This window comes from Sylvia atricapilla, chromosome 6 (assembly GCF_009819655.1).
Source record: "Sylvia atricapilla isolate bSylAtr1 chromosome 6, bSylAtr1.pri, whole genome shotgun sequence".
Classification (NCBI taxonomy): domain Eukaryota; kingdom Metazoa; phylum Chordata; class Aves; order Passeriformes; family Sylviidae; genus Sylvia; species Sylvia atricapilla.
The window spans coordinates 46,237,499-46,251,997 of record NC_089145.1 but is presented as its reverse complement, the minus strand read 5'-3'; the positions used below and the strand labels follow the sequence as shown (position 1 = coordinate 46,251,997).

Sequence of the window (14,499 nt, the reverse complement as noted above, 5' to 3'; positions counted from 1 at the left end):
CAAAAGCAACCATAGATCAAAGGCAGCTTTCTGAGGTAAATACACAAATAACAAAAAACTGCTTCAATTTCAAGCTGTTCCTGATTCATATTCTGTCAAACAAAAAAGTGTTTTACTTGCTTTATGTTCACTTTGAAAAGTAGAACAAAATTCAGATACTTAACGAAACAGAAGAGTTAGAGTCACGTCTCTCAAACAAACATAAGACTTGTTCCATGTTGGAGTGGACAACCAAACCAGGTAATACAATTAACATAATAAATAAATTGAAGTGGTGACACAAGTCTTTCAAATTTCCAGCTCTCTGACAGAATAATTTCACACAGTAGATAAAAATGAGCATTACATATACAGATAATTAATCCATATCTGCATTCTTGTAAAACCATTATCAGCACATCATCAGAATCCTTCTGCCTACCTGTGCTGGTTTGGGCTGGGGTAGAGTTAGTTTTCTGTCCAGTGGCTGTGTTTTAGATTTGTGCTGAAGACAAGGTTGATAATAAAGAGATGTTTTTGTTATTGCTGAGCAAGGCTTACACAGAGTCAAAGCCTTTTCTGCTCCATGCTAGGGAGGAGACCGGGGGTGCATGACTGTGGGGAGACACAGCCAGGACCAAAGGGATATTCCAGACCATATGGAATCATGCTCAGTATATAAAGTGGAGGGGAGAAAGGAGGAAGGGGAGGATGTTTGGAAGGATGGTGTTTCACTTTCCAAGCCACCATGACACAGGACGGGGCCATGCTCCCCTGGAGATGGCTGAACATCTGCCTGCCTGTGGGAAGCAGTGAATTTGCTTTGCTTTGCTTGTGTGGATGGCTTTTGCTTTCCCTATTAAATTGTTTTTATCTCAGCCCACAACTTTTCCAGCTTTTACCCTTCTGATTCTCCCCCAATGAGTGAGTGGCTGCGTGGGGCTTGGCAGCTGTCTGGGGTTAATCCATGAACTACTCAATTATATTTAGGTACACTGTAGTCCTAGTAACATTCCCTATCTTAAAAATCACTACAATCATCTTAAATAGCCTTTTGTTACACTATTTGTTCCTCACATAGTCATATTATATGTACTCACATCATAGTGGTACAGTTATCCCAGATAGAGTTTGATGTTCTGCAATGGAAAGAGTAAACAAAAGCATTTACCAGTTATTCCACCCACATTTACTAAAATTGGACCAGAATAATCTCTGAAGAAAAGAGTCCCTCTTTCCTTTGAATGCATGTCAAATATGCTCAGCTGCATAGCATATATTCACAGCATATATTCAGTGTTAACCATCAGAATTTCTGGCTTATCTATTTCGTATGTTGATATCAATATCACTCTATGGAAGAAAAAGTAACACAGAAAAATTATGTTAAAAAGCATCCACTGATACAATACTACTGCTCGCCATTCTCCTGCCCTCTTCCCTATGGTTTGTTTGTTCCTAAAAAGGAACTTAATTCATTGATCAGTAAAAGCTTTGGGACAGTAAACTTTTAGTCTAAGCTCATGGTGTAATATTAACACAAAATATTGCTTTCATGAACAATACTTTTATTATCTATCTGAAGAGACATGTATGCAAATGGATATCAACTAGCAGAATTTACCATAAACACAGTGCTTAAGCATCAATGATTTTTTTATTGTACAAAGAACTCCAAAGTTACACACAACTTTCATTGGGCCAACATAGTCTTCACAGAAGTCACACAAAATATCTCAGTTGGTATTCAGCAAGCAGTCCTCTGAAAATACTGAGCTTAAGGCAAACTCTCAGTCACAGCAACAAGGGCAAAGAAAACAAAAGTAAGAAAGGGGAATGAATAACATTTGGGGAAAAATACTCACAATCCTTTACCAAAAAGCAGGTAGAGTCATGAACATCTCAAATGAACTATCAAGTACTAAACTCTAGTTGGAGTTTTTTTCAGCTCATTGGTTTTACAGCTGTGGGACATTATACCAAATAGATCCAAAAGCTGCCACATTCCAATTTAAAAAGAACAAAACTCCTTCCTTTAATAAGTAAGATGAGACACTGAAGAAGATTTTACCTAATTAAGATTCTATTACCCAGAACTTGCAATAAATATGTAAGATACAAAGAGTTGTATATTAATTTTACTGATCTATCTACACTCTAACACATCATTCTCAAATAGATGGGACAACTGAAGTGATCAAAGCACAAGTGTACTTATCTGCAATACGAGTTGATTTTTACATACAAACTCATGGTGCAAGTATTTTCTTGCAATACAACAAGGATGCAGGGTTCAAAAGAATTTACAATTGACCCTAAAAATACACCTAATTTGGCTTTACATGGTGATAACAACTAGAATAAATAGACATACTCTTGGGTGAAAACCTGTAGTAAAGAAGCAGGTTAATTTTAAGTAGCTATCATTCTTTTCTCCATTGATTTAGAGACTATCAATTAGTGCAGCCAGAAAAAACAAAATAAAATTAAATCTTGCCCTGAATCTAACTAACCATAATCTAACTAACTTCTAGTTCCCAAAATGGCAGAGAAATAGGGGTCCTAATCCTAACCCTATCCTAATAGGTCCTAATCCTAACCCTATCCTTTTGCATAAAAGAGATTAACTGTTTATAACAGAAGAATTTTGGTGCGAGCAGCAATCAGGCAATGACTCATGTTTTGCTATTTAATATGGACATAAATCCTCCCCCTCAAAAAGCTCAGTTACAATTTCAGCAGTGAAAATGGTATCTTTTCTGTTTCTCCCTTTAAAGACAGGATTTTTATCTCCAAGCCTGCCCCAACAATGTAAGCAATATTATCACGTAAAAAAGTGTATTAAAGCAGATGCCTTTCATATCTCTTTTACATATGTTTATTCTGCCAGAAATAATAAAATCAACCCCTACTTACAACAAAAATAAAATTACCATGTTTAAAGCATTTTCTTTCTGTCCCTAGTTGAGCCTTCTCAATATACTCTTGCTAAGAAAAGTTATCCAGCAATTTCACTGAGGAGGGAAAAAAAGCCAGTTTACACTTCAGAAAATTTGACCACAAGCTGGTCATCTGCACTTCTCATGCAACACAGACAAACAGTAAATCATCCCATTTTTTAGGCATAAACTACTGCAAGCAAAATGCAACGGTATTATTGATTGTAACATCACTTCTGCTGTGAAGCTCTGTAAATATCAATTGTGTTACTAAATTATTTGATCCACCTTGAATCCAACTTTCCTTGTCCACTCCAACTGGTAAAGAGAAATGCTTTGGAATTAAACAACAAGCTTTGAACAGCCTTTATTTAATCGCAGCACAAACTGGTGGTTCCAGTGCCTGATGTTGTTCTTTGCTGTCCAACAATAGCTATGGGGAGGTAGCACGGATGGGGAGAGGGAGAAACTAATTGATACCCACCCAAATTAATTTATTGGTTTTACTTCAAAAGACGTGGAATTTTTACTCAAGGGATAATTGACAATTTGGACACAAAGCTATTCCAAAAAACAAAACAAAAACCCAAGTCCTCCAAGATTTTCAGTTTATACCTTTTCTCCTGGACTGTCACATAAAACCCTGTGGAAACCTATGTAATTTTATTTAAAGTTACATTGCTTTGCCATTTAAAAAACTAAAAACAAATTATACCATTCTGACTTAAGACAGACTGGGAAAAGAAAAAAATTATTTTTATTTTTTCCCCCATAATCAAATAGGAGATTTAACTCTAAAAACCAGTGAGAAAAATGCCCCAGGAGAAAATGCTGTATTGGTCTATTTCCAAAGTTAGAAGTATTCTTCTAAACTGGATGATTCTTGACAAATGGATAAGGAAAAGAGAAGACATAAATTACTTTGTTCCCTATTAGAAAGAATGTAAGACTATGCCCTTTGAGACTGAAGCCTTTCTTCACCACTATACATTATATTGACTTAGCAGTGTGGGTCACCTTAATTTACATAATCTTACAAATACTGTCAGTTCAAAAAAAAAAAAAAAATCTGAAGTCCTACAACAAACCTTTGTTACTATCCATTGCTTGGACTCACATACACTTAAAATGATGCAATTCCATTCATGCCAGTTCATCTATCCCTGCTTACACACTGCCTAAATCTGACTTTCTTATAGTAAATTCAAGAACGACCAGAAGAACATGAAAGTAGGCATTATATAGAAACACTGAGGCTAAATCCACACTGTAACATCTTCCTGTAAAGAAAGCAACTGCAATTTTGGAATTATGTACTGACTAAGAAGTACAACCTATGTGTAGTCTGTTAGGAAAGGTAACATATAAGGGATAGATGGGCAAGGCATTTCCAACAACAGTTAATGAGTCCAGTAAAGCATAGCAATTACCTCTGGTCCTGCTCTGAATTTATCTGACTGACAAGGAATGACTCAGCCACTCTGTACATGGGAGTTGCACACATTCTCAGAACCCACAGTCACATAACATGGAATAAACAAAACTGCTGCTGGCACAACCGCTACCAAGATACAGGGACATATCCAGAGCCTGATATTTTGGTTTCTTAATATTAACCCCTCATTAGAGTAATGTTTTGCTAAGAGAAACATGCAAAAACATTTTTTAATGCAAAAGAAGCTAAATAGAATAGTTTAAATAAGAATGCCTGCATCATCAAGAGTCCATTCAAATAATAACATGGATGTGAAACATCTGGTACTTGTGTAAAAAGTATGAGGCTGCAGCAAAAAAGCCTCAGATGTATGCAAGAGATCTAGCAGAAGTTTTCAAGTGGTTCTTTGTCTCTTTCTTCATTCTGCTTAATTATCACTCTTAAACCAAAAAGATATTTTTCTTCCATATGCCAGGGGCGATAGGCCACAGGGAATTACCAGTCAGAGGCAAAGATTCCATCTTTCAAACAGTGTCTCCATGAGACACCAAGGATATTCATGGAGAGAGGAGCAACTTCCAACTGCAGTGAAAGTGATGGCCACGTAAAACTGGTTTTAATAGATGCAGGCCTGGGAATTTAGGAGAGCCCTGGTTTTCAAAGCCTGCAAAGGATACTGTTACTGTTCAGTCTGCAAGGACACCTCCACAACCTGATCTAGGAAGGGAAAGATACCTTGGGGGGGGAAGGAGAGGAGAATCAAGATATAAGAATGCCAGTGACACCTTAATTCTCAAAGGGGGAATTTCAAGAACAACTCAGTTGTGGACAATTCCCATTGGTGTGCTTTTGTATTATTGGTCTTTTTTTAAAAAATCTTTGCCCAAGGACATAACTGTCATTGGCTAGAGATGCCACTTCTGGCCTCAGTTTTTGAATCTGAAGCAATTCTCTTATTCAGGTACAGAGTCCTATAATTGTGTATAATTAAAACAGTTGGTTCTTTAACTGTAAATATGGGTTTTGCCAGCCTATGTCAATAGAAACCCTTGCTATAGAAATCACTTCAATTTCCTTTTCTGTTTGTCCTCAAGAACTAAAGATAACTTCTCTTACACAAAAAAATGCCCCTAAAAATGCTCCTACCATCACTGGAGAACTCCTCCATGAATAATGTAGACCTCTTTGACCTGCTTAGTCTCAAGGACTGTCTACATTCCCACTCTATTTTCATTGTGAGAAAACTTCTAAGTAATTAAATGATCCTGGGTTTGTTTCCTGCGACATAAAGCTTTGGGCTCCAAGGCTTGGCAAAATCCAGGGTAACTCAGTGTTGGCATTTAGAGTACCAGCTGATGGAACAAGGACAAAAACATTAATATTACTAAAGTTAACTCTAAAAATAGCTAGATGAACTATTATACAAGTTTACCCCAGAGAGCAGGATTAATTTTAAATCTCAACAAAGCTCTTTCTTGTCTCATTCCAAATTCTTCTGTCATAGCATATCTGCTAAGGCACAGATACAGGCCCAAGACTGCAGTCCTAGTTCCCAAAGTCCTAAAATTATAATCAGAATTTCACCTCAGTAAAACTACTTCCCTTCACATAAAGTTTACAATGTAACAATGAGTCAATATATAACAGACTCCAATATATAATGGAGTTATATCTATCCTGCTTTGCGGAGATTGAGAAAAGCTTTTAAACAGCCCTGAATGCAAAAATACAGGGTGTATCGGCATATCAGCACTAAGAGTCACTCTTCTGAAGAGTCTCAGAGTATTTTTGGGACAGGTAGTGGTGCATGCTACTAAACTGCTTTTAGGGAAAGAGTAGCTAAATCAATATTAAGTGCTGTTTCTTCTTTGTGCTAGCAATGTATGGAGTCAGTGTGCAGGGCCACAGGAGCATCACATCACGACATGTGAAGGGCTTCCTATGGCTACAACGAAGTTGTACTCAAAACGCCAGAAGAAATTTGCAAGAAAAACTTGTTCAGTAAATAAGGAATTGGTTGGATGTTTACACTTACAGGATAGTGGTCATTGGCTCAGAGTCTGGATGGACATCAGTGATGAGTGATGTCCCTGAGAGGTCTGTACTGGGACCAGTGTCATTTAGTATCTTCATTAATGATACAGACGAAAGGATTGAGTGCACCCTCAGCAAGTCTGCCACCGACACCAAGCTGAGCACTGCTGGAACATCATGAGGTTTAACAAGACCAAGTGCAAGGTGCTGCACCTGGGTCAGGGCAAGCCCTAGTATCATGGCCAGGGGATGAACAGATCAGAGCAGCCCTGCTGGGAAGAACTGGGGGCTGTTTGTGGGGGAGAGGCTGGATGTGAGCTGGCTATGTGCACTGTGCAATAGCCCAGAAAGCCAACTGTATCCTGGGTTTCATCCAAAGCAGTGTGGCCAGCAAGGCAATGTAACCCTGTCCCCCTACTTTGCTCTCATGAGACCCAACCTGGAGTGCTGGGTTCCTCAGCAGAAAAAGGACATCAATCTGTTTGAAGAAGTCCAGAGGAGGGTCACAAAGACAACTAGAGGGACAGATCACCTCTCCTGTGAGGAAAGGCTGAGAGAATCGGGGTTGTTCAGCCTGGAGAAGAGAGCAAGCCTCTTACAGAAGCCTTACAGTACCTAAAGGGGTCCTACAGGAAAGCTGAAAAAAGATTTCTTACAAGGGCATGTAGTGATAGGACAAATAGAAATAATTTCAAACTGAGAGTAGGTTTAAATGGAGTATTATGAAGAAATTCTTTACTGTGAGGGTGGAGAGGCACTGGAAGAGGTTGCCCAGAGTTCCCAACCCTGGAAGCATCCTCAGCCAAGTTGGATGAGGCCGTGAGCAAAGTGACCTAGTTGAAGGTGTCTCTGCCCATGGCAGGGGTTTGGAATTAGAAAATTAGATGACCTTTGATCCCTTCTGACCCCAGCCATCCAACGATTCTATAAAATTTGACTTGAGATTTGTGTTTCAGTCACCAGCATACAACAGTCATTATTTTACAGGGTACCATCATGTACCATGTAGCATATTCAGACTAGCCCTAAATGGACAGCTTGATCAACTCTTTGAAGAGTCTGTACCTTTGATGTATTCTAACACAAAATATTATATTTTCCTATCTACATCTTCATAGAGTTTCCACTGGATGCATTTCCAGGTCCTGACAAAAACTAGTCCAATATTATCATCTCTTGCCAAATCAGGCAAATGATAAAATTTAAATTAATAATATTGAGCAAGCATGACTATAAAAGCTCTTTATGTGGACAAAATGTTTTTATAAACACTTGGAACTTTCTAAGGAAGGTGACTTAAAGAATAATTATTATATTTATACATTGATTATGTGACATCTAAAATGAACTGTGCCACTGTTAAACTTATTTATTAAATGCCAGGGCTCACCCAAACCAAAAGAAACTCACTCTCCTGCTGTGCAACATGCTATCTATATATGGAATCCATCATGTAGAAAGAAAGAAATATGAGAAATATTTAGCTAGATATTCCTATGTCAAATGTTTATAGGAAAGGATGATAAGGTTTTCCCTTATCCACTTTGTTGGAAGCAAGCATCTGAAATTTTTTTTTTGGATTAGCATGTATTTCCTAATCTGACTGAGATTGCATAGCTGCAACAGCATCAGCACTGGTACACAAAACTTATGAGTAGATGCAGTCACATATTTAAAGGAGAGGAGAACTCCTCTCTGATATCAGGAAAGCTTCTTTCAGCTTAACCTGACTGTGAAGCCAGACACCAGGAAACCGTAACTTCATAAGCATCATAACCTAGCCAAAGTCTCAGATATTTCACCCCCTCCCAAGCATTGTTCCCATGCTGTTATTCAATTCCTTTGTGCTGGCAATGGGGTTTTTTAAAGCATATGAAGTCCTGGACCACACAGTTGATCAGTTTTAAAACTAACTATAATTTTCAAGGTTTGCCTCAGGTAAAGTCCCCAATGTTCTGTGCAGGCAAAAAGGCAAAGATAGCTCAAACACTAGAATAGAGAGAGGACTGGCACTGCCATCTTCCTGCACTGTAGCCTGAGAAAGAAAACTGAAATGTAAACTCTCCTTTTTCTTTAAAGCTTCTCAATGCACTACATTAACTCCGCTCAGTATATTCACAGCTGGTTCCTCTGCTGCAGTTTCAACTCAGCAAATATGATTAACAGAAGTATTTGCACAAATCTAAATGTGAATAAAAGTATGAGCCTTAGCAACACTTTAGGAGTCTACAGGTACGCCTTTTACTTTAAGGTGAAAGAATCAATTTTATACTCATTATATTTGCATGACATATTTAAGGTCAAACCAATAGTTAATCTGTCCAACTAAGTGAATCAGAATGAAACTTTTATAAAACTTTTGCAATTTGAAAAATAAAAGATGGGGAAATTAAGAAATACTTTTTACATTGATATTTACAGTTTGGCAGGACAGATGGAAGAACTATTTTCCAATATGCTGAGCATTACAGCTGGATCATTCAGTATACCATGTATGCATCAAGACCATAAACTGTCTAAGTGGAATACAGTAGCCAGTGTTCATGATTATGCAACACACCAAAAAACTGATAAAATGCAGCAAATCAGCTCCTAAAGTTACACGTAAATGAAAGCTTTCATTTAAAACAAATGATTTTGAAGTGATTTGCCTGCACCTACAGAAAAACTAAATTTTCCAAAATTAACACCATCATTAAAAACTAGACAAAAAAACCCCACGAAAACTTCTAAATAGTAGTGGTTTTGACATTCACGATCAACAACATATAATGTATTAAAATATGTTTAGAATTTGAGAATGCTCTAGCCAATCAAGGATAGCTTGTACAACAAAGTACAACTTTTCTTGTTGCTGTGGTCATTTAAAGTCATCATAAGTTTAGAGGCACTGAATTCTTTCCAATCTAGATAGAGTATCTATTGTGTTAAATAGAGTATCTATTAAAAAACTGTGTTAAATGTTTTAGAAAGGGATTGTGCCGTTTTCTACACTGATAGATAGGACCTCTCCAAAAACAAAGGGTTTGTTCTCAAAAGGGTGAAAAATTCAATCTTCCACCTTGATAACTCATTATTACCCTGTTACTTTGACTAAGACACAAGTGTCAAGGTCTGGAAACTTTAACACTAAGCAGGCACAAATGAAAAACAAAAAAACCCCTAGCTGAATACAAAATCATGCAGTACACACAACAGTGTATAAGCCCTAGGGAAATCTATCAGAAAAGTCCTCAGAAAACAAACCACCCTGCAGTGCACATGCCAGTAAGCATCCAGAACCAGAATCCCATCGGGCAAAGAATACCTGCTTTTGGGCTGTATACCACAAGAGTGAGCTACAGTAAGAGAAACTAATATAAGTAATAACATGAATCAAGCATCAGAGAATACAGAAACTAAGATTACAGGCAAAAGCTCACAGCAGGAATAAAAATTATTGTCCCTGAGCTGCTTATTGCCACTGTCCTCGTAGAGAACACCATGGGCTGAGGTGGAATGGAAACTATTCAGTTGCTTGAGTATGTTTTGGCAGCTTCTCTTAATCTGTTGATGGTCTTATGATGAGCCATCAATCTTGACAATGACTTGGTTGAGACACACAGCCATTTCGCTGTCCTTGTTCTTCTGTTGGGCCAGTATCAGGCAAAGCACAGAGAGAATACAACTCTTCAGTGATTCGTATTAGAGGCTCCAGAAACCACCAAACACACAAGCTGAAGCTCTAAAGCATAGATCTGAGACACTCAAATGCCTCTCCCTCCCTAAGTCCCTAAACCCATTTGATTTCAGTGAGAAGTTCATAAACATCCCTGACAGTCTGGTCTCAGAAAGCCCAAGTTCCTCTACCAGAATCAAGGTTAAATGAGATTAAAAGAAATTACAGTCCACTTTGTTACCACATTCTTCTTAAATTAGAACTTGCTCAGTCTAATTGCAGAATGTTACCTAATTAAAACCCACTATTCTGGGCATCAGAGATTTAAAGCAGAAGTTCACTTTTGCTCAAGTCATACTAAAGTAACCCCAGCCACCAAGAGAGCTACTACATCTTTCCTTTTACTTGCAAAACTGTTTCTATACCCACATGATGTAGCAAATCAAAGAGTTGATTTATCTGAAAAATAATGTGACTAGAAATTATCAGCTTTAGCTAGATCCTCTTATCAATCTACCTCATTACATAATTATCTGAAAAACGGTATAAGCAGAAAAGGGGAGACTGAAAGCAGATATCCACTAGAAATAACAATGAGAGAGAGATTAACTTTTCAGGATTATTAAAATAACAATTATCACTTTAGAATGTAAAACCAAATTATAATAGGTAACAACAAAAAAGCAATTACAATGAAATCATGTCCCTATGGAACTAAAATCTCACACAAGATCAATGTATCAATGTACTTACCGCATGCTAAAAAGATTAGCAGGTATATAATTACATCATACTTAAAAGAACACAATGAACAGAGATTTACAAAATCTGTGGCCATACATCATGGCTAGACACAGACAAGACACTGTGAAAATACAAAATAATCATTAGATGGTTACAAATACATACCATATGAGCAAAACAGTTAACTTTACAATACCAAAAAGTAAAAGACCATGCCAGAAACTCTACAGTACTACTGGTAAATGAGAAGCGAAGAACATAACAAGCGAAAACAGAAGAATAGCTGATGAAACTCTGAGAGTGGGGAAATTAATACCTTCTCATAATATTAATACCTTCTCATATAGTAAGCAAGAACATGTCACTAGGGAAAAAAAAGATGATCTATCCTATCCAACTTGAATCTCAATGGATCTATTTTTAGACTACTATAGTAAAAGACTTCAGGAGCAGAAATCTTCTAAAAACATGTATCTAGTAATCATACAACAACTCTGCATATAAACAAATCAAAGTTCAAGGGTAGGGAGTAGAAGTTAGAGACAGGTTTCAGAAGGAAAGGATGTGAAAAGAGAAGAAAGTGGTTGAGGTTTTTTTGTTCAGAATGAAAGCCTTTAAAATGTGAAGACTCTGCGCTTCCTCAGAAAATCATTAGTGCAACATTAGCTTTGCTGTAGCATACAAAGGTTTCACTCAGTATTAATCAGCTCCATTGCACTGAACAAGCAACGCTGAAGATACTCACCTCAGTAAATTTAAAATCTGCAGATTAGGGTGCAATAAGTAAATGACAATACAAAAAACATTGTGACAAAAGTAGCATTTTGATGCTATCTGTAGATATTTAAGGTGAGAGATTTGCTTTCTATTATTGTTCTTGTATATTTTTAATTTATAAGGAGTAACACCATCCTTTCCAAATAGGGTACAACAAAGGTGCCATCAACAATTTGTTTCAATCTCAGGAAAGCTATTTCTATAGACAGATTTTCAGAAAAGGCAGTGGCTTTTTGGATAAGATCAAGGAGAGTCCCACATAAGAAACAACCTGAAGGACAGTGAATAATGCATCTGAGTAAGAAAATGAGGCACGGAAACACTGGACTGACATTACTATCAAAACAGCAACAGGCAGGGATATTGTATTAAAATTGATGAAAAATTCCTGGCAAGCCAAAAGTACATAGTCTCATACATTATATAAAAGGTACTACGGGCTTACAGGCAGCTTTTCAATGCTGCTTTTACTCCACTCAGTACAAGGACAGCAATATGCTATTCAACAGCAAAAGCTTCCACTGGATTATTGTATTAACATATCTGCACAGTGAGACTACCTTACAAAAAACCTATCAAGCAGAGTTGAAGGAACCTTTCAGCAAAGGTACAATTCAGAGGAAAACAATTCAGAGGAAAAAAAACGAAAGCTTCATAAAAAGAAAAAGAATGTTATGTTTCAAGAACAGCTGCTTGCATAGAGAAAATCAGATAAAGATGTCAGGAGAAGGTCAAGGCCAGGTTGAAAAGCAATTGATGAACTGAAAGACATGAAGTGAAACCCTTTGCCATTTAAAAAGGTAATGATCTTGTTAGGACATATATGCTGGAAACATGATCTTTAACTGGAAAAAGAGCAAAGAAATTTCCTACTACACTGGGGGGAAAAAAAAAATCACCCCTGCTGGTGGTTGTGAAGTAAAATCCAGAATGGATACACGGATACGCATCCTTTCAGTGATATGTACCACATGCAAAATGTTTCCTCTGAATTTCCCTACAGTCAACAATCTGCTTTGATTATAGCAACTAAGAGCAAAGCAAGTTTTAAAACCATCTATTTAATAAATTTCAGCATAAACAATATACCCAAACCATAAAGAGAAGTCAGCATCAAAAGCAGTATCAGTGGACAAAAATGATAACTTAAAAATAATGCCATGCACCCCAAAAGGAGAAAATTATATCACCAAGAATATATATTCTAAATACTGAGTGCAGGCATAGACTAGAAAAGCACTTAAAATAGCAGAATAAGCAAACTGAGAGGGAGCTGCAGCTGGTTCTCCAATTACCAGGTATTGTTTAAAAATGCATATTCAACTCAAAATCCCCCAGAACATTTGTACTCTCAAAGAGGACTTACACAGTAGTTAAAAGATCCAGATTTTTAACTACCAAATTTAAGTTATTCAAGTAGCTGCAAATAAATACTTTAAACAAGGAGGAGGTAAAATGAATAAAACCAGAACAGAGGGAAGTATTAACACAGTATCTTCTACAGTAATTTCTAAGGACGGTAGAACTAATTTCTCAAGTTTTCTCTTCTGAAAGTCCAAACACACACAGCTACAACAGCTACCAGCCTGTTTTAACTTGCCATGAGTGAATATCTGCTTAGAGTGAGGATGAACTCCCTGAATTATTGGTGTTAATAACATTAACTCAGGGAATCTTGCAAAATCAACTGCAGGGGAAAAGATGATTAAGTACAATACCAGCAGGTGAGGAACATATTAAAAGCTCAGAAATTCTTATATAGGTACACAGACATCCCATTATAGGGGGATTTTTTTTTTTTTTTTTAATTACAGTACCTATTTCTACCTTGCCTATATGCTTAACATAGTTGAAGGTAAAATAACTACTTATAGACAGAAAATTAAAGGAGTGAGGAGTAAAACACTAAAAAAGCTGGATGCAAACACGATGGTCAGCAACGTTTCACAGCAACATTTTAGGAAATACCTGAGTAGATAAACAGCCCTTTCAATATCACTGAGTTCTTCATCAACTGTCAGTCTTTCTATTTCTTCTGGTGTCTGTCAAGTGTGAAATAGAGATTATGAGTTTACAACGCCTAACTATTTCACTGTTTCAGTCTTAACACAACACCTTTCACCCCATACATAAAGGGACAGTTTCATCAGTAATTTGAATTTATTCATGAAACCTCTAGCCAACATTTCAAATTCAATCAAATAAATCTTCCACCAGGAAAAGATGGAATGTCAGAGAAGCACAGTTTCAAGCCAGACACTACCACTATTAAACAAGTGGCATATAAATTAACCTAAAGACCCAAGTTAGTCTATACGTTCCCATTTTAACGTTCTTATACTGAAGACATGAAATTCCTCCTATAGAAATTCGAGATTGTTTATTTCAAAATGACTGACAAGAATGTTTCATTTCCTGTGCTATAAAAACAAACAAAACAAACAAAACACCAAACAACTGTCTATTCACTTATTTGTGTACAATTAAAGAAGCCACAATTTAAAATGGATTTTAGAGCACCGTTCTTTTTCGAGGTATATACCTTCAGGCTCCTGCGTACTGGCCTCTCTATAATAGTTAGTTCCTGCAGGTCTTCTATGTATCCAAAAAGGCTGCTATGACTAAAATCCATTTTGGAGAAGATTATTGGGCGCATGTAACAACCAGAGCCTTCGGCAGCCGCCGCTGTCGCCGAGCCTCACATCGCACGGAGGCGGCAGGATGAAGCCCGGAGCGCTCCCGCGGCCGGCGGCGGGACTCGCACACTGCGGCAGCGCCCGCCGGCCGCCGCCCCCGCCCAGCCTCCCGCCGGCAAACTTTCTCCGCTCCGCCCGCCCGGGGCCGCTGCCCGCAGCCCCCGGAGCCCGCCGCAGCCGCCGCTGCCTCGGCGGGCCGGAGTTTCGAGCCAACTTTGCCCTCGTCGCTGGCCACCC

The 14,499-nt window shown here is 37.8% G+C and overlaps 1 protein-coding gene across 2 annotated transcripts in view; it reads right to left on the bottom strand.

Annotated features, from left to right (window-relative positions):
- The window catches only part of PPP4R4 (protein phosphatase 4 regulatory subunit 4), a 60,136-nt gene extending 45,872 nt beyond the window's left edge, over positions 1-14,264 (bottom strand). For both annotated transcript variants that reach the window (XM_066321816.1, XM_066321814.1), the window contains exons 1-2: positions 14,109-14,264; positions 13,535-13,608 (exon numbers count right to left, since the gene is read on the bottom strand). In XM_066321816.1, the coding sequence (XP_066177913.1) occupies positions 13,535-13,608; positions 14,109-14,222 (188 nt within the window). In that variant the 5' untranslated portion in view covers positions 14,223-14,264. The remainder of the gene's footprint in view (positions 1-13,534; positions 13,609-14,108) is intronic.
- Between the last annotated feature and the right edge of the window lie 235 nt (positions 14,265-14,499).